Genomic DNA, 20,563 nt, shown 5'->3' with positions numbered 1-20,563 from the left:
AAAGAAGTTGGTAGCATGAACCTTCATAGACTTGAGCCTACTACCTCAGATGCATATATGGAGTGGAGAATCCAGAGACAGACTGGTGTGATCCCTTGAGGTATTGCTGGACTACAACTTTCATGATCCTTCACCAATGGCTACACCAATCAATGGTGAGAACTGCAGTCCAACAATATCTGAAGGGGGCACATGTTGCCCATCTAACCTAGTATTTAAAAAGCAGGATGACGATTCAGCACTTTAGAAAACTCAAGGTTTGCACAGCCTTTTGAATCATTCAAGGTTTTTCTTCAAAAGCTTATACTGTACCAGCATTTTAAAAATAGATTGGGTCAATAAAACTACTTTCCCACTCATGCTGTGAGATCATCTATGCAGTTAAATGATAACTTCCTTTATAAAAAGTGTAGTCAGAGCTGTGAGCAAGAAGAAATAGACAAAGCTTTGATATGTCATTACATGCACCTCTGTCACTCTCCAGATTTCAGTGGAATTAATTCAGGATATAATATGAAGAAGAACTCTGGAAAGCAGAACCAAGGATTCAGTCCTTAAACATAAATCAGAGATGAGAGCTCTCTGGAACATGAATAGAGTGAGTTTTCTATGATGCTAAATAACAAATACCCTTACATCCTACGGAAGTAGGACCAGAATCTTGAAATATGCTGGCATTAAGTCCCCTTATGATGTTGGTCGGACTTTTTTAGAACATTGCAAAAAGGTCATATCCTAATTGTGCCTGGACAAACAGAGGTTGAATAGTGTAACCATTATACAAATGGTTGCTGTGACAAAGCTTGTGTTAAGTGCCTCCCCGAAGTACACTTTGACTGGGATCTTACTGACCATTGCCCAATGGTGTGATGCAAGTGATGACTTGTTGAACACTGGTATATGATGTCATATATAGGAAGCATAATATATCCACAGCACAGCTACACTGGTGTGGCTTTATGTCATGAAACCCCTCTATTGGATCGTGGCCAGGGATTCCAATCATAGTGACTTTCAGGCATCTTTGAATTCCAGCCCCCCTCGCATCAGCTCTTTAGTGCACGAATCAGTGCCCATTAGCAAATATGAAATGGACTGCCTCCTGTCCTGATAGTGCAAATTTGGTGAATTAGAACAGAGCAGTGTGTACAGCTTGAGACTGACTCCCTCATTTTTCCTACCTTTTATCGTGGAACAGAAACAACTTGACCTCAGGAAAAAGGAAATTAATCTCAGGCATAGTTGCTGTGTGTTTTGTGTCAATAGTTCCATCAGCAATTAAACAAACCAAGAAAAGATTACCACAAGGAAGACAAACCCCTCTTGTTGCCTGCACTTGTGCCAAATGGTTCACTGTTCCCGTTCATAAATTGAAGCGATAAATTCCAGTTCAAAGAAAAGTGGCACACACCTTTTTGCTGGGAGTCTGGAACGAATGTTAGTCACAAGGAGGGCTGGCAAATGCCCAAAGCTTGGACCTTCTGGGGAATAAACAGTACACGGCATATTTGATGTTCCTGAAGATGTGGCTGTGAATGGACCAGACACCTTGGCATATATTGGTTACATGTGCGTCATTCTTTTCTATAGCAAATGAACCTAGTCACAACACTGGGTAACAATGCTGGATAGGGCATAGTGAGTTTACCTTACATCTCATTAAAACATTGTATCTGGCTTTCTAAAGCTTACAGTTAAGGTTTAACTACAAACCATGATTTGTGTTCCCCATGGTACAGTATTGCAACTGTACTGATGAAAACCAGGACAGTGTCCTTGTTTTTTGTTCTTTAAAACTCTCATCTTTCAAAGGTGACAAGCAAGTCTTACTGGAGTTTCCATATACATGCCTTCTTGGGGCAGGACTTTGCTTGTCAGATCATGGAAAAGTTATTGCATTGGATTACAGCTCAGGTCATGCTGGTTGGGGGAATTCTCGGCACTGTAATCCAAAACAGTAACTTTCCCTTGCTCTAGCCATCTGCAGTCTTAATCAGGATTAAGGCAACAAACCATGGCTAGTGTTAGGCCCATTACTGACATCACACAGCTATGAGTAGCTGGATCTTCTCAAATGTTTCCCAAAAAGTCTTTTAAGTCCCATGTAGGAAAGGCAGTTAGGGATGCCTAAATATCCCGCATGGTTTGTCCGCTGTGGCTCCCTCTCGCAGCAAAACAAGGCCCAGATAGACCGCCCTTTTTGGGTGGTCTGTATCCCGCCATAGTTAAGTAATCTTCAGGAACATTGTCTAAGGAAACCACATACTGTTATGTGCTTTCAAGTAGACTCTGATTTAGAGCAACCCTGCCATACAGTTTTCTTGGCAAATGTTATTCCAGGGAGGGTTGCGAGTGATTTCTTCTAAGGCTGAAAGAATCTCACCTTTCCACATTGTGAGTTTCTTTTGGTTTCATAGCCCATATTCCCAGTCCTACCACCCCATCCCACTCATGTCCAGTGTCTATTTTGAATTGGGAATTGTAGTGCTGAGGAGAAACAGGCATTAAGAGGACAAAAAATCCTTTCTGGAATAAGGTAGAGGAATCAAATGCCAGCTTTCAGTATTTCTTGCCCCCAAGGAGTTCCACACTGGCAACATTTTGGCCTGTTCCCTCAATGTTACAATACGTTTGTCTTGTTTCTATGCTCACTCTCTTCTCCTTTTTCCTTCCTCCTTTTCCCTGTGCCAAATGTATCCAGCAGTTTCCCTCTCTTTGCACTTGTTCAACTCTCCTGCACCTTTGATGATCTCTTATCCAGCCAAATCCCTGTGTCGTTCTCTGCTATCCGATGCACACTGCCCAAGAAGTGCCTGAGCATAGCTCTCCAGCTGAGGTTGGCCTGTTCCCAAAAAGAAGTGGACAGTTATGCTCTCATGTCTTCCTATGCTCTACAACCTTACCAAGGTCACTTCTTGGGTCACTACATAGCTGAGCTGGAAATCAGAGCCAAGCATCTAGGGCCAAATGAGATGTGATATTGTTAATGCAGTTAGCAACAGTCTAAATCTTAATTATCATGATGGTAGTAGTAGTAGTAGTAGTAGTAACAATAATAATAGAAGAAGAAAAAGATTATGAAACATCAAGACCTAAAAACTCAGATTCAGCACCTCTGGGAAAACAACACAACTATGGTTTCAAGGGGATACGTGCTCTGAGAGCAATTCCAAACTGACTAACAAAACATCTGAATAAAATAGTCATAGACTTGATCACAAAACTACAACAACAAAAAGTGACCCTGCTTGGAACTTCCCACATTATGATATCTCACTGAACCCTAAATTCTTGGATTGAATCCAAACCATTGATGGTTCAACCCTCCAGTCAGTACTGCATCCACTACACTGTACTGGCCTCTCTACTCAAGCTAGTGTTAGAAGGTAGTAAGTCATTTCTGGGAGAATGCCTAGAATTTGTCACCTGCAGTTTTTCCTCCTTGAACACCCAAAAGACCTGCGACTCTCATCAGTGTGTTAACCTCTCCACAAAAGCAAAGCACAATGATTTAATACTACTATTGTGATCATACTGCAGCCAATTTGTCACTTGGTGTCCTTCTGGTGATGAGCCTCTCCATCCTCATACAGTCTGCCATAGGGATCATACCACTTAAAAACCTTAGCACTTTGGTTAGAACATGCCAAAGGTTGTGCTCTATTAGCAAAGCTTTGGAGAGTCCAAGGTAATCATAAATGCCTCAAAACATGAATGCATAAAGGGAGGCATTTTGCATCAACGACTTAAATAACCCAGGTTCTTTTAGTACCATAGAATGGGTAACAACCACATTTCAGAAGTCTGGGTGGATTAACAAGAATAAGCCATGTTAGCAAAATATACATCATTTCAGCTCTACCAGTGCAAGCCGGTGAGGAAAACCAAGGGCCCAAAAACAGAACTAATGGTCTTTAAAGTATAAATTACTGCTTTCTGACCCCAATATGAGGCACACTTTTACCTTTGCAATGCAGAACAAGTAGCCACAAATAAGTCAAACAAGTGGACCAAGCTAAGCAGGAGGGCTAAAAATACAACAGGTTCAACAGGCAGTCTATGGAGAGAAAAGATTGAAAGAAATTTTTTTTAAAAAAGCCTCATGCCCTTAAATTCCTAACCTCCAAATAAATTGAATCCAGGAAATCTTCCAGGAAATCTAGCTCCTCTGGAATAGCTTCATGACATCTCTCTTGGTCAGGCTTTTCCTCTGTGTAAGTTCAACAGAAAAAGATTAAGGGGGGGGGGGGGGAGTTCCCAGTGAAATACAGCAACAAGGCAGTTGTAACTAGTCCTTGGAGCCCTTCCTGCTTTCACAGCTTGCACCTGTATTGATCTGTCACTTTTATATCCTACTCTCTCTTCAAGGAGTCTGCAGTAAACTTATGCAGCCCAGGCAATGCGCATTTACTAAGAAAAAAGCCCCATGGTGTTCAGTGGGATTTACTTCCAGACAATCTTGTCCAGAGATCGGGGGGGGGGGGGGGGGATTACATTTTTTGAATGCAGCTCCCAGACACCCGAAAGATTGTTTTGGGAGGAAAGCTGTAGTCCCAAAAACATAGCTTTTTCAAGCCCTGATCCCAATGTTGCTTTCTTTGTCCTTGCATAAAAAGGCTCACTCTGCACAGCAGAGACTACTAACCAAGGGATCCAAGAAGAGACATGGGTCGGGGCACATGATCTGGGTGCAAAAATGTTTTCTTTTTCTTCTTTTTTGTCCTGTTACTTTGAAAAGTTTCCCTGTCAGGAGTTTATCACACAGAGTGGGAATTGGTAAAATCCCATGCAGAATTGGGATTTTAAAATCCAGGTGTTATTTGTCAGATGCATTGGCATGAAAGAGAAATAACACAAAATAATCCAAACGGAAAGCTCCTTTGTACTTTCGGAATTTAGCAAAAATAAAAAGGGGCTGGTTTTGACAACTTTGTGTTCGGGTTGTTTTCACGTTATTGCTCTTTCATGGAAATGTCGTCTGAAAAACATCCCACAAATGTGTTTTGTTTTCCAGCTTTCTGTTCAGGTTAACCCTAAACATCATGTTTAAAATTCAGTTTAAATTTAGTTTCTGCAGCGAGCTTTAAGATGAAAAAATAGCCTTTTCAAATGTCTATTGAAATTCTTTCATGCCACACAAGACTTAGAAATCCATTACCACAGGAACAAAATTTACTGTATGCAACATTTTGTGTGTATATATTTATCTGTGTACTGTATTTCTTGGGTGTGTGTGTGTATGGAGGCCATAGTTGGGTGTGTGTGTATGGAGGCTCAGAAGGAGCCCATCCCCATCCTCACACCCACCAGCTAAGATCCACTTCCTTTGACAGGATTCCAGACAAAGTGGATCTCAAAGGAAGTAACTTTTTGTCTTGCTAATGGGATTTAAAATGTATAGTCTTCTGTGGGTTTTCCAGCCTATGTGGCCACATTCTAGAAGCTTTTATTCCTGATGTTTCGCCTGCATCTGTGGCTGTGAATTTAAAGTTTGTTCCCTGGACAGAAACTCCCAGTACCCACATGGCCAGAAGGAAGAGGGGCTCACCTGCATGAATACCCTTCCATACCATCTTAACTGAGGACAACCATGGTGTCTTTGGGCCCGAACAGACAGGCCAAAATAAAGCTGCTTTAGGTCACTGTTTAAATGCTGTTTAAATGACACACGCATCTTAAGAGACCAGAAGCTGCGCCAAAGTTGCGCTCCAATCCTTAGGACTGGAGCGTGGCTTTAGTGTGGCTTCTGGCCTCTTAGGATGCATGCATCATTTAAACAGCATACCTCCAAAGTGACCTGAAGCAGCTTTATTTTGGCTTGTCTGTTTGGGCCCAAAACCCACCCTTCCTTCCTTCCTTCCTTCCTTCCTTCCTTCCTTCCTTCCTTCCTTCTGTTTTATTTTTATGGTTGGCCCCATAAAGGTATCCTTAACTAGTGGATTTTGGAGCCCATGGAGCTTCAAAAGCTTGCAACAAATATATTGTGCATTTCGGTTGGCCAATAAAGGTATCACTGATGGATATTTGTTTGCATTTGTTAAAGGGCCAACACAACTACCCCTGAATATTTTTTGTGTTGTGAGATACCACACTGTAGCTGCAACAGGGGGACCATGAGAAGTAGTAACCTGTGGGCTGCAACTTAGACCAAGGTAAAACAATTTCTTCTTCTTAAATTTGGACAGAATTTGCAAGTTTTACCACTTAAAGTGGTGCCAAACCGGGTTATTTCTGCAGTGTGGATGCAGCCTTGGATATGTTTTCTGCCTTAAGGAGTGCCAGGAACCGCACAGGATACGCAAACGACCTCCTCGGCACAATCTCCAAAACAAGGCGCTGTTAAAAAAAAAAGACACACATATACACACACACTATTATCGCAATGACGATCATAAGCACACACCATTTGCCGCCGTTGGCGTCATTCAAGCTGGCAACAACACGCGGACTTGGGAGGATATAAGAATGAATAAATAATAATAATAGTTTAAGAACTTTACGCGCTTCCAGAAACCTGAGCCCCTTTTGCAGAAGCAGCCAGGCGGGAATTTGGGTACCTCTTTGAGGTTATATAAACCATAAGAAGAATAAATAAAGATAATATTTTATTGTTTTTTGTGGGTTTTTTGGGTCTATGTGGCTCCAGAAGAGTTTATTCCTGACATTTGGCCAGCATCTGTGGCTGGCATCTTCAGAGAATAATACCCTTGTCCCTCCATATTTGCTAGGGTTAGGGGCACAAGACCCCCCCCGCCCATGAATATGGAAGAACCGCAAATAACAAAACCACCATGTTTTTACCTGAGAGGACACCTCTCTAGGAATCTCTAGTGCAACTCTGCTCAACATCTGCCAGATATTGACCATAGAGTTGCGCTGGAGGGGTTACAAAGGCCTAGTAGTGTCCTCTCCAGGAATCTCTAGGTCTTTCAGTGCGACTTTTAAAGTTGACCATAGAGTTGCAATGGAGGACCTAGATATTCCTAGAGAGAATGTATTCATCAAATCCATGAATAATCAAATCCGCAAATATCAAAGCTGCAAATGTGGAAGGATGAGTGTATTTTATTATTTTGTTATATCCTGCCTTTCTTCCAACATCACCTCAGCCACTTTTCACCTCAGACCTCTCAAAAAGAGCCACAACCACCTTTGGAAGAAAGAAAGAAAGAAAGAAAGAAAGAAAGAAGAGAAAGGAGGATAAAAGACTGGAAAAGTCTGAGGGACTCCTTGGCGCCTTTTGGAGCTGAGGGCAGACCAGGCTGAGCAGACGTCCTCCTTTTCCAGGACGGTGTCCTACACTTCGGCCTCCTCTCCAGGAGGGCATTCCCCAAAACGTCCTCCATTTTGAGCGTGACAAAGAAGCACAAATTCACACTTATGTGAGGTTTTTGTTCTTTTAAATAGCTTTTATTTGGCCCCGTCCTCCCTTTGCCTTGGACGCCCTCCATTTTGTGGCGCCTTGTCACTAGTTTAGGTTTCTCCAAGGTTTCTCTACATCGTAATAATACTAAGAGCAAATGCATTTGGAGGAGGAAGTCGACTGAAGTCTATAGGGAAGCTCCTGCTGCTTTGGATGGAAAGGGAGGGCAGGCTGGAAGAGCAAAGGACGCTTTGATTCCCTCCTGGAGAAGAAGGCGGAGGACTGGAGGAGGAGGAGGAGGAGGCGTCCTGGAAAAGGAGGACCGGGCCTGGAGGAGGGCGGGAGGCGAAGGAAGGAGTTTGGAGGAGGGCGGCGGGGGCTGCAGAAGAAGAAGGAGCTAGCTGAGGCTGCTGGAGGGGCGGCGCTGGGTCGGGGGCCGCCTTCCCTTCCTCCTCCTCCTCCTCGGAGCCCACTGTCCGGCCCCTTTGGCCACACAGAGAGAGAGAGAGACAGTCAGCCTTGCTCCGTCTCCGGCTCTTGGAGGAGTTCGTCCCGTCCGATGCTGATGCTCCGGGTCCCCGAGCTGAGCCCTGGCTCCGGAGCCTTGCCTCTCCAGCCTTCTTGCCAAGAAGCCTTGGAGGAGCTGACCATGACCAGCCGGACAATGGAGGAGCAGGAGGGGGACGTCGGGGCTCCTCTCCGGCCGCTACGACCCTCCGGCCGCCGAGGCTCCAACTACAAGATTAGCCTCCGGGGCTTCGACGGAGGAGGATTAGGAGGAGGAGGAGGAGGAAGGGCCAGTATTACTGCTGCTACTACTACTTCATCCTCCTCCTCCTCATCTTCATCCTCCTCTTCTCCGGCCGCCCCAGTCTGGGTGCCGTCGACCCCCGAGAGCCGCCCGAGCCCCCGAGAGGCGGCCGATGAGGAGACGGAGGAGGCCGAGACCCGCGCAGTGGCCACTTCCCCCGACGGACGCTTCCTCAAGTTCGACATCGAGATCGGACGGGGCTCCTTTAAGACCGTCTACAAAGGGCTCGACACCGAGACCACCGTCGAAGTCGCCTGGTGCGAGCTCCAGGTGGGTTCTGCCTCCCCTCCTGCGAGCCTCAAAGGCTGCGTCGTCCGCACTGGAGACACAGGATCCGCTTTAATGCCGCTTTAACAGCCGTGGCTCAAGGGCGATGGTCGTTTGTTGGACTTGCCCATAGGGGATCAATAGGGAACACTTGTCCATAGAGAAGCATTGGAGGAGGAGACTGGCCCATAGGACATCATTGGGGAATACTTGCCCATAGAGAACCATTGGGGAATGCTTGCTCATAGGGAATCATTGGAGATTACTTGCCCATAGGACATCATTAGGGAATACTTGCCCATAGAGAAACCCTACTTGCTCATAGGGAGTCATTGGGCAATACTGTACTTTGTCATTGGGGAATACTTGCCCATAAAGAATCACCAAGGAATACTTGCCCATAGAGAACCATTAGAGATTGCTTGCCCATAGAGAACCATTGGGGAATGCTTGCCCATAGAGAACCATTGGGGAATACTTACCCATAGAGAACCATTGGGGAATACTTACCCATAGAGAACCATTGGGGAATGCTTGCCCATAGAGAACCATTGGGGAATTCTTACCCATAGAGAACCATTGGGGAATGCTTGCCCATAGAGAACCATTGGGGAATTCTTACCCATAGAGTACCATTGGAGATTGCTTGCCCATAGAGAACCATTGGGGAATGCTTGCCCATAGAGAACCATTGGGGAATGCTTGCCCATAGAGAACCATTGGGGAATACTTACCCATAGAGAACCATTGGGGAATGCTTGCCCATAGAGAACCATTGGGGAATGCTTGCCCATAGAGAACCATTGGGGAATGCTTGCCCATAGAGAACCATTGGGGAATGCTTGCCCATAGAGAACCATTGGGGAATGCTTGCCCATAGAGAACCATTGGGGAATGCTTGCCCATAGAGAACGATTGGGGAATGCTTGCCCATAGAGAACCATTGGGGAATTCTTACCCATAGAGAACCATTGGAGATTGCTTGCCCATAGAGAACCATTGGGGAATTCTTACCCATAGAGAACCATTGGGGAATGCTTGCCCATAGAGAACCATTGGGGAATTCTTACCCATAGAGAACCATTGGAGATTGCTTGCCCATAGAGAACCATTGGGGAATTCTTACCCATAGAGAACCATTGGAGATTGCTTGCCCATAGAGAACCATTGGGGAATTCTTACCCATAGAGAACCATTGGGGAATGCTTGCCCATAGAGAACCATTGGGGAATTCTTACCCATAGAGAGCCATTGGAGATTGCTTGCCCATAGAGAACCATTGGAGATTGCTTACCCATAGAGAACCATTGGAGATTGCTTGCCCATAGAGAACCATTGGGGAATTCTTACCCATAGAGAACCGTTGGGGAATGCTTGCCCATAGAGAACCATTGGGGAATGCTTGCCCATAGAGAACCATTGGGGAATGCTTGCCCATAGAGAACCATTGGGGAATGCTTGCCCATAGAGAACCATTGGGGAATTCTTACCCATAGAGAACCATTGGAGATTGCTTGCCCATAGAGAACCATTGGGGAATGCTTGCCCATAGAGAACCATTGGGGAATGCTTGCCCATAGAGAACCATTGGAGATTGCTTGCCCATAGAGAACCATTGGGGAATGCTTGCCCATAGAGAACCATTGGGGAATACTTACCAATAGAGAACCATTGGGGAATGCTTGCCCATAGAGAACCATTGGGGAATACTTACCCATAGAGAACCATTGGACCTTGCTTGCCCATAGAGAACCATTGGGGAATACTTACCCATAGAGAACCATTGGAGATTGCTTGCCCATAGAGAACCATTGGGGAATGCTTTCCCATAGAGAACCATTGGGGAATACTTACCCATAGAGAACCATTGGGGAATGCTTGCCCATAGAGAACCATTGGGGAATTCTTACCCATAGAGAACCATTGGGGAATGCTTGCCCATAGAGAACCATTGGGGAATTCTTACCCATAGAGTACCATTGGAGATTGCTTGCCCATAGAGAACCATTGGGGAATGCTTGCCCATAGAGAACCATTGGGGAATGCTTGCCCATAGAGAACCATTGGGGAATACTTACCCATAGAGAACCATTGGGGAATGCTTGCCCATAGAGAACCATTGGGGAATACTTACCCATAGAGAACCATTGGGGAATGCTTGCCCATAGAGAACCATTGGAGATTGCTTGCCCATAGAGAACCATTGGAGATTGCTTGCCCATAGAGAACCATTGGGGAATGCTTGCCCATAGAGAACCATTGGGGAATACTTACCAATAGAGAACCATTGGGGAATGCTTGCCCATAGAGAACCATTGGGGAATACTTACCCATAGAGAACCATTGGACCTTGCTTGCCCATAGAGAACCATTGGGGAATACTTACCCATAGAGAACCATTGGAGATTGCTTGCCCATAGAGAACCATTGGGGAATGCTTTCCCATAGAGAACCATTGGGGAATACTTACCCATAGAGAACCATTGGGGAATGCTTGCCCATAGAGAACCATTGGGGAATTCTTACCCATAGAGAACCATTGGGGAATGCTTGCCCATAGAGAACCATTGGGGAATTCTTACCCATAGAGTACCATTGGAGATTGCTTGCCCATAGAGAACCATTGGGGAATGCTTGCCCATAGAGAACCATTGGGGAATGCTTGCCCATAGAGAACCATTGGGGAATACTTACCCATAGAGAACCATTGGGGAATGCTTGCCCATAGAGAACCATTGGGGAATACTTACCCATAGAGAACCATTGGGGAATGCTTGCCCATAGAGAACCATTGGGGAATACTTACCCATAGAGAACCATTGGACCTTGCTTGCCCATAGAGAACCATTGGGGAATGCTTGCCCATAGAGAACCATTGGGGAATGCTTGCCCATACAGAACCATTGGGGAATGCTTGCCCATAGAAGACCATTGGGGAATGCTTACCCATAGAGAACCATTGGACCTTACTTGCCCATAGAGAACCATTGGGGAATGCTTGACCATAGAGAAACTATTCTTGCCCATGGAGAAGCATTATAGAATACGCGCCCTTCGGGAATCATTGGTGAATGCTTGCCCTTAGGGAAACATAGAGGAATACTTGCCCATACTGCCTAATGTAGTGGTGACCCTCAACTATGTTTTGGTTCCTAAGACTATTGGAAATATGTGTTTTCCGATGGTCTAAGGTGACTCCTGTGAAAAGGTCATTTGACCCCCAAAGGGGTCGCAACGAACAAGTTGAGATCCAACGATCTATGGGCAAGTATTCCCCAATGATTCGCTATGGGCAAGTATTCCCCAGCAATTCTTTTTGGGCAGGTATTCTCCAATGATTCTCTATGGCAAAGTATGGTTTCCCTATGGGCAAGTACTCTCATTTGTTTTAGTACACCCCCCCCCCGAATCATTTCTCCAGTGTGGATACAGCCTAAGACCTCATGCTTTGGCCCATTTCCCTCCCAAAGTGTGTGAAAATCCACAACTCCCAGCAGACTTTGGAGCTTCTTTTGAGGCAGGTTGAATCCTGAAATCCCTGAGGAGAGCGAGAGGGTCCACACAACAAACTCCAACTCCCAGAATTCCATAGCCTTGAGCCAGGGCAGTTAAAGCGGTGCCAAACCGGGTTATTTCTCCAGTGTGGATGCACCTGTAGATTTGACCTCAGCATAAACAGGAGAGAACATTTGACAACTCATGACCGTTTTTCATTGACTTAGCTACCTTTGCATCTTCTTTGCCTTCTTGAGACACTTTGGCCTTACCAGGTTTGCTTGTGGACTTTTGGATGGCAAGGCTGTCCTTCTTCTTCACTATGTTTCTCCTGAGTTTGGGGGTCCCTCTGGTTCTTCCCAACTTCTACCCCTCTTCAGGCCAGTTTGCATAATCAGGCAGAAGATGGTTTCCTTTAAATCATTACATTCTCTTCCCTTTTTAAAGGTTGAGGGAGGACGGCTGAGCTGTAATTGTTATGTTTGGAAGGAGAGAGAGATACATTCCTGCTCCATTCATTCCAAGGAACATAATAACAAGATAGGGTCAAAGTGATTTCCTCCTCCTAACTTGAAAATGACAGTGCCAAGTCTCTAGAAAGGTGTTCAGAGAATTTGGGGTGCAAGAGTTGCAGCCTCTTCGAGCCCAAAGTGAGACATTCTGGTGGTTGCTACTCCTGGCTAAGACAAGAGCTACATCCACTTTGATACCACTTTAACTGCCATGGCTCAGTGCTATGGAATTTTCAGAGTTCCAGTCCATATTCCTCATACAATATTTGGACCCTGGGTGCGGATTTTACATCTAGGAACCTAACTGGAAGTCAGGATGCTTCAGTATATAGTCTGAAATCCTGGGTGCATGGGAATAAGGTTAGCAAAACAGTGTTCAGTGAATTGCATTCTGATGTGAAGTTGAAGGCTTTCATGGCCGACATCCATAGTTTTTTGTGGTTTTTTTGGGCTATGTGGCCATGTTCTAGAAGAGTTTATTCCTGATGTCACACAGGGTCACACGGTGTGTGTGTGTGTGTGTGTATCCAACTCTCTTCCATGCCAGCATTCTCTGAAGATGCCAGCCACAGATGCTGGCAAAACGTCAGGAATAAACTCTTCTAGAACATGGCCACATAGCCCGAAAAACCCACATAAAACTATAAATTGCATTCTGCTTGTGTTCAGACGCACACCTACATTGTTACACTTTTCTCCAAGGCTGGAGAAGATTTACACACCCATTCCAGCGCTGAATCCTAGCAGAAGGAGATCCTTCTTTGCGACTGGCGATGTTATTGCTTTCTGTAGTTCTAGCAGGAAGAATGTAAAAAGTAACAATGTGCATTGGCTTTCACATTGCCCTTGCCTGTGAATTAGCATAGATGTGCAGCCTGAAAATATCACAGTCACCCATTCTTTGCCGCTGTGTTGAGTGGGACTGGAACATGGAGGGAAAAGGGGAGCATACTGGGCTGGCAGCTGCCTTCCCGTTGGCTCTGTTTGCAATAGGGATTAAATTCAGGAGAGTTCAATGTGACTTGCTTGGCACAGCGCAACCAGTCATGTGCTGCAAAGGTGTATAGAGCACACAGATTCCCATCTCCTTGTGTGCTTGGGAAGATGTATGCTGTTAATGTTACTGTAGATGGAACACATGGAAGGAATGGTGGCAGATTCCTAAAAAAAACATTGAATACTGTCATTTAAAACAAAAAGAATTAAGAAAAAAGGATGAGAAGTTTTCTGTGAATGGGGGGATGCCAAAAAGACATTTTGGAGGCAGCATGAACAGGAGATATTCAAAATACACGTTCCCTAGCCTTGAAAGCCAGTAGAGCAAATGAAACAGCCTTTGGAGCTAATGGTAAAACAGGTTTCTGGCCTATTGTGCTTGTGGTGCAGCATAGTGGCCCTTGCTGGCATATTGTTCCTGCTGCACCAGGGAGCATTGAAGCAAACCACAGAGCTTCCATCCATGGTTTGCTTATCATCATTCCCCAGTTCTAGCAATCTAGCTTGTTTCTCTACGAAGACATGCTAGAGAAATAAACCCATAACAACTGATGGTTTGTGACTCTTTGTTTAATGGGAGGGGTTAAACAAACCACTGATCCTCATTCTGGCTTGTTTATTGTGGTGTTTTGAAACTGGAAGTCTGGGGAGACAAACCAGACTTCCAGTTTCAAGATACCACAATAAACAAGCCAGAATTAGAGATCAGTGGTTTGTTTAATACCTCCCATTAAACACAGTGGTGGTAACTGGTAGCATTTACCAGCGCATCACCTCATCCAAGTAGGCTAGCATTCTACAGCTCGCTGATAGCATTGCATATGAACATGGTTACTATGATCATTGTATTTTCATATCCTTAAGGTTTTCAAGAACTACAGTACGCGTCGTTTAAAATAAAAGTGCTGCTATCTTCAGTAGTTTACATTTTAAAAATACTCTAATCAGCTAAAGGCTGTGGCTTAAGATTACGCAGGTAAGCGCAGGGCAGGATTCAGCCTGTTCCCTCTCCTTCCTCACTTCTTGCTGCCTCCTCCTAACTTCCAGATACTTGCCTGCCTTGTTGCTGCCAACAGTATACAGTCTTCAGTCCTGAGACAAGTTTGACCTCAACTGTCCCTCACAATTCCCTTCTTTCTCCAGTTCCACGTTCCTCCTTTCCTTCAGACGTCTGTCTCCACCCATTCTTCCCTCAGGTGCCTGCTCCTGCTTACTTGGGCATTCTGGGCACTTTGCCCATTTTATTTCTACTTTCTAGGACTCCTTTCCACACCAATGCACACTGTTCAGTCTTTCCCCCTGCCTAGGATCATTTCCCTGCCCTTGCCTTACAAAAGAACACAGTCTCTCCTGCTTCCCGGCCCTGCGTAAGGTTTGTCCCAAGCAACCTGACCTTTCTGTTTCCTCACAGAAAGAGAATTGTAGTATTTGTCCATAGGCTTTTGCTGACATCGTTCGCTGCAGAAGATAAAATGTTTGTAAACATTCCATTCCAAGCAGTGCTTCCAGTAGGGAGTGTATGGGCAGCAAGTTCGCAAGTGACAGAGAGATCACCACAACTTTATGGCTTATATAAATAAGTTAGGGAATTTGAGTAGATTGTCAAAAAATAAATGTCCTTTTTTTGTTTTGAGTAAGTTGTTTGCTGTGAGTCACTGTGAAAGGTCAAATATGAACTTTTTATGTGTCTTTATGCACTGAATGCAGAGATGGGAATTCTGTGGCTCTCCAAGATGTTAAAATACAGCTCCCAGCAGTTCTAGCTAGAGCAGCTAATCGTGATGAATACTAGGAGTTGCAGTTCAGTTAACCTTTGGAGGGAACACAATTCCTGCTCCTGGTATAAATCAATGAAGAAAAACTTAGGGTGCATCTACATTGTAGAAATAATGCAATTTGGCATCACTTTAAGTGCTATAAGCTGCATCCTATGGAATCCTGGGATTTGTAGTTTTATAAGATTTTACAAACCTTCTCTGCCAAATGGTGCTGGTGCCTCACAAAACTAACAATCACAGGGTTCTCTAGGATGGAGCCATGCAAGTTAAAGTAGTGTCAAACTACATTATTTCTACAGTGTACATGTCCCTTACTCTGATATTTAAAAAACACATTAGTAATGGTATGCTTTTATTCCAATTCATGGGTATTTAGGGCTGCCTCCAGTAGGGTGAGTCCTGGCAGTGCCTCAAGAGTAAATACATTTCAATCAGTGAAATGTGAGCAAGTCATGACTAATGTACACCCCATTGATTTAACAGGTTTACTCTAATGGCTAAAAAGAATCATTAGTCACATCTGTAACAATTCAAATTACGTGTGCAATAATTGTGGATAAAATTATGTGGATGTTATTTTCCCTAGGACTTTTTTGTGTCTGCACACATTTTTGTATTTTGAACCAGGTTTTTTGGGGGAGGGGGGAGAAACACAATGTTAATTTCCATTGTGATAGATCTCTAGCACAAGCACACAAACACTCGCACAAGTTTTATGTAGCTCCTTGAAAACTAGCAGAATTGTTTTGGCAAAGCTTTAAAAGCCTTATACATGATTGCGTCCTAAATGAATACAATAAAACTTACTGATTAAACTCAAGGTCAGCCATTCTGCGTTGAGGTTTCCCTTTAAAATAAATTGGTTGAAGATTTAGTACTTCTGGTTCAGCAGCAGGGAGTTCTTAGAGACTAAGATATTCTTATAGTGGCTTTGGAATATTGCATGTTGTCTTGCATAGAAACTGACTCTGTCAGTTGATGGCAGGTGATGGCAAATATTCTAGGTTGCATATGTGAATGTGCCCATGATGATATAGTTGAGAGAGGAAACACTTTTAAAATTGGGGATCCTGGAGTCTAGTTGTTGGGTTTCACTTCCCTATCTCTAGCCATCAATATGTATCCCCATTATTTCATATGTATCTCTTTATTTTTCTTGGGCTTTGCAAAGAAAATAAAAATCTACAGTAGATTTTCATTTTCTTTGCAAAGTCCAAGAAAAATAAAGAAACACACCCCCTACTTACAGTTTGTTGTTTTGGTGCCATGGAAATGTGGCTGGCATTCTTCATTCTTTGTTTCCTGCATTTATACTCACAAAGATGCATTTTTACCAGATGGGCTTGTAACTGTGCTGTTTGAGGTCAGAGGCCAAAGAACCTTCTTTTGCATCTTCCATCACACCGTTGCTGTTCAAAGTCTGCATTCAGTGTTCTCAGGCATTTGGTCTTACTTGGGTCCAAGTCCATATTTGCAAAGAAGATTAGTTTCCCTAAAATCGTTGGTTATAGGACAGAAACTGAGTGACGGTGGTGATAGGGGGAGGGTCAAGATGGAGGCTCCTTGCTGTCTTATGGTCATGTGCTGGGGCTGTTTGGACCTTGATTCTCACCCTCACATCCTAGCCTTGCTGCTTTAGGCTTGACAAGTCACCTGTATCAAAGGCTGTGATGAATGTGCTTGCAGGGTGACATAAAGTTTTCATTCTGCAGTACAGAGCTGAGTACTAAAATATCTCTTTGAAAAAGGAACATCATAGGCAGAGCTTGGAAAAATTACTGTCTTGGACCACAGCTTCTAGAAACCTCATGTTTGTAGTGAGGATTTGGAAGCAGTACTCTAAACACATAACATTTTCAAATTATGATTCTTTGGGGACTGGATTATATCCCCCCACTCCTCACCCGCAACAGAGTAATTTTGCTATGTAGAATGGAAGGAACTTCTGAAGAGAATACAAGGAAATAGAGCTGAGCTGACATTTTGCTCCATGCTCACCACAAAGTGAAGGTGCAACCAATTTATTTTGGTACCTGAAACAAAAAAATCCACGTGTGTGTTTTCCCCTTTCCCAGCAGTAAAAAGATAAGAACTAATAGCAGTTTGCTACCTTTAAAAAATATTTTTAAAATCTGCAGCCTGAAACAGCCGCCACAGTCTGCCTGATGGTAGGGCTGGCCCAGGTAAGTGAACATTTGTCTTGGGAAGGCTTTAGGGATAGGCAAAGTCGACTCAATGACCGTGAAATCCATTGTTTTCCTCAGATCTTGGACATGTGGGGTTGATGATAGTTGAGGAAGTTCTGCATATATTCAGAAGTTATAATTTTTACTTCCTGCAGCAGAGAGCTGAAGAAGCCATTTGGTGGGAGATGGAGTGGGGTGGGGTACAATGCGGAAAGAATAGGAAGACAAGCTTGGCCTCCAGCTGGGCAAGACAAGGCAAAGCATAACATAGCATAGTCACATCCGTCCCTTCTATTTGTCTGCCCGAAAAAGCTTTGTGGGTGGGGAGGGAGTGAACATAGCAATCTACTCTTATACTGTGTGAGTCCGTCAATCTATTGAGCCCTGAATTGTCTATTCCAAGTGGCATTGGCTCCCCAGTCAGATGAGGCCTTTGACATTCCTGCTCAAAAAAATTTTGACTGGTCATGCTGGGATTGGACTTGAGTGTTTTTACATGGAAAGCAATTGCTTAGCTATGGAGTTACTTGGACTCAGTGGGATGAGATGGAGACAGAAGCTAGATGCTAGACATGGTTTTTTGTGGGTTTTTCAGGCTATATGGCCATGTTCTAGAAGAGTTTCTTCCTGACGTTTCGCCAGCATCTGTGGCTGCCATCATCAGAAGATGCTGGCAAAACGTCAGGAAGAAACTCTTCTAGAACATAGGCACATAGCCCGAAAAACCCACAAAAAACCATGGATGCCGGCCATGAAAGCCTTCAACTTCACATTAGATGCCAGACAAACCAGCACAAATGGAGAGCGTTTTTGTGTTGCTGTGGAACATGATTTGGCTCTCAGGCAATAGCCTTCTGTACCCTATGGAGTCCTGTGCTGGCTCTAGGGGTGCTTTTTGGATCATGTGAGTGCCTGCAGCCAGGAAGGTGAAGCTTAAAAGTCCCTTTGGATATCTGTTGGATCACGAGAAATGGGAGAGAGTGAGTGAATAAATAGGCAGTTAACTGGTGGAGTTGAATTGCATCCCTTAGGGTCTGATTTAGCCATGGACCTTTACTACTTTCTTTATATAACAAGTGGATGAGGAAGTTAATGAATGTTTAGGCTGCTTTTCAGTGCAGGATTCTCAGGATAGTCACAAGTTGGCGATTGCTGAAAAGCAACTATATAAGAAGGTTGATGTCCCAGAGTCACTCTTCTCCTAACTCTCTTCAATTTGCAGATGCTTTTTGGGAGGCCAACTAAAAATAAGAAGCATTTATCCAGCTCTCCAGAGTCATCTTTTTTTTTCTTTTTTAAGCAGGACTTGTGCTAGGGATAAGCCTCTAGCACAAACACAGGATTTTCTGTCACTTGTTCTCTCTTTAAAGGAGAAAAAAAAAAAAAGGGGGGGGGAGTCCCACTCTGTCCTATTTTTTCCTGCAATTTTTCATTATGTTGCCTTTTAAAACATCTGTGGTTACCAAGCCACAAACCTGAGCCATTAGTACCCTGCCACCACCCCCTTCCAAAAAGTTCAGCCTGGATCTATTTCTGTTTTCCAGATGTGAGTTTTAAGCAACGTTTTATGGATGGCCTTCTTTTTTGGGTGGGGGTGAGGGGTAGGGAAGGATGCAGGGAGGGTGTTGGTAAACAGTTTGGAGTAAATAAATATTTGCTCAAGATTATTGTTTCCCTTCAGGTACTGAAGAGCAGAGGAATCAGGAAAAACTGGGTGCACCTTTTGGGGGTCCATAGAGAAAGGAGAACAGAGTCAAGAGGCAATGTTTGGGGATCACCATCAACAGGACTAGACAAATATTTTGAATTTATTAATTCATTAATGTTTTTGGTGGTCATTAGAAAAAAATCAGACAGCAAGACCTTTTAAGTCTTTCTGGCTGTCAAGTTGCTATGGTCAGAATATAGTGTAGGGGGACTTTTTTCATCTGGCACCACAGGATATTATTATTTAATTTTGGGGTGGGTGGGTAATACAGATTCTGTATCTCATGCTTGAGGCAGATAATATTAAAACACCAAAGTAAGGCCATACATTTATAATGACACCTTGCCAAGAATTTTATTTAAACCATGTCACCAAATACCTGCCCAGGTAATTGTGAGCAAAATGTTCAGGCTCAAGAAGAAAGAGCCTCTGTGCTTCCTTGATGTTGTGGAAAGAGGGTACAAGCACTGTGGTATTTTACAAAATGCTGCTGTCATGATTTGGATGTGAAGGGCCTGGGTCTTTTGGCTGCAATTCTAGCCACTTTGGTTGAAAGCTTTACTTCAGTTTTGGTGATAGTATCACCTCCAGTACAAGGGCTTCTAGGTTTTTTTAGATTGGGTGCAGTGGTCAATTCTAAACTGAACAATTGTGGAGACCATATTTGTTTAAAGGTTGGGTCCTGTGGCCTGAAAACACTGCCTGTCTACACCAAGCCTTTGCTGAAATAGTCAGGGACTCTGTACGTATACAAAGACATGTTTATATTTATTATGTCTTTATATAATTTGAAACCAAAGCCCAGCATTCAGGAGCTATGGTGAATTGAGCCTAAAATTTAACTCTAAAATAAAACCTGGTTAATTTTGTTCATCCTCCTTTGAATCTTTTCAGTTCCTTATTGTGAAAACTGCAACTATATCTAGGCTAGGGTGGGGACAGAATTGGGAAAAGTTACTTTTTTGGCCTACAACTCCCAGAATGTCCCATCTTGAATGGCCAGCAAGTGGGCTGGTTAGGAGATTCTGGATTTTATAGCTCATAGAGTAACTTTATGGGCCTCTACATGTGCTAGATGTGCATTAAATGTTGTTCTTTGTGTATACAGTATACACATGTCAAAGAGGTTATTCAAGGAAGAGCCTTTCTAGGCTTGGTGGTGCTCTTTCCTTCTAAGTCTGATTCAACTTTCTCCCTCCCTTACTAGAATTTGGTAGATATCACATTACCCATGCTTGCAGCTAAGGCTTTGGAACAGTGTCAACTGAGTGTCGACTCTCCAGGCAGCTGTTGTTTGAACCCAGTGCCCCAGCTAAACTAGGGGCTCTGTTTTAGGGTCTGTGGGGATACAATGTGGTTCCTACCTCTAGAGGGGAGTTTTGGTGCCTTTAGTTTAAGGATTTTTATTTTGTAGTCTTCCTTCCTGATCCACACAGTTTATGGGTAC

At 43.9% G+C, this 20,563-nt stretch overlaps 1 protein-coding gene across 4 annotated transcripts in view; it reads left to right on the top strand.

The window, feature by feature from the left end:
• Window positions 1-7,914: 7,914 nt before the first annotated feature.
• Window positions 7,915-20,563, top strand: part of WNK4 (WNK lysine deficient protein kinase 4) — a 49,165-nt gene continuing 36,516 nt past the window's right edge. For all 4 annotated transcript variants that reach the window (XM_089532174.1, XM_089532172.1, XM_089532176.1 and 1 more), the window contains exon 1: window positions 7,915-8,444. In XM_089532174.1, coding sequence (XP_089388300.1) covers window positions 7,923-8,444 — 522 coding nt within the window. In that variant the 5' untranslated portion in view covers window positions 7,915-7,922. The remainder of the gene's footprint in view (window positions 8,445-20,563) is intronic.

The sequence above is a fragment of the Sceloporus occidentalis genome, unplaced genomic scaffold (assembly GCF_023333645.1).
Source record: "Sceloporus occidentalis isolate IW3139 unplaced genomic scaffold, rSceOcc1.0.p SCAF_7, whole genome shotgun sequence".
Classification (NCBI taxonomy): Eukaryota; Metazoa; Chordata; class Lepidosauria; order Squamata; family Phrynosomatidae; genus Sceloporus; species Sceloporus occidentalis.
This window is presented reverse-complemented; position numbering and strand designations above follow the sequence as displayed.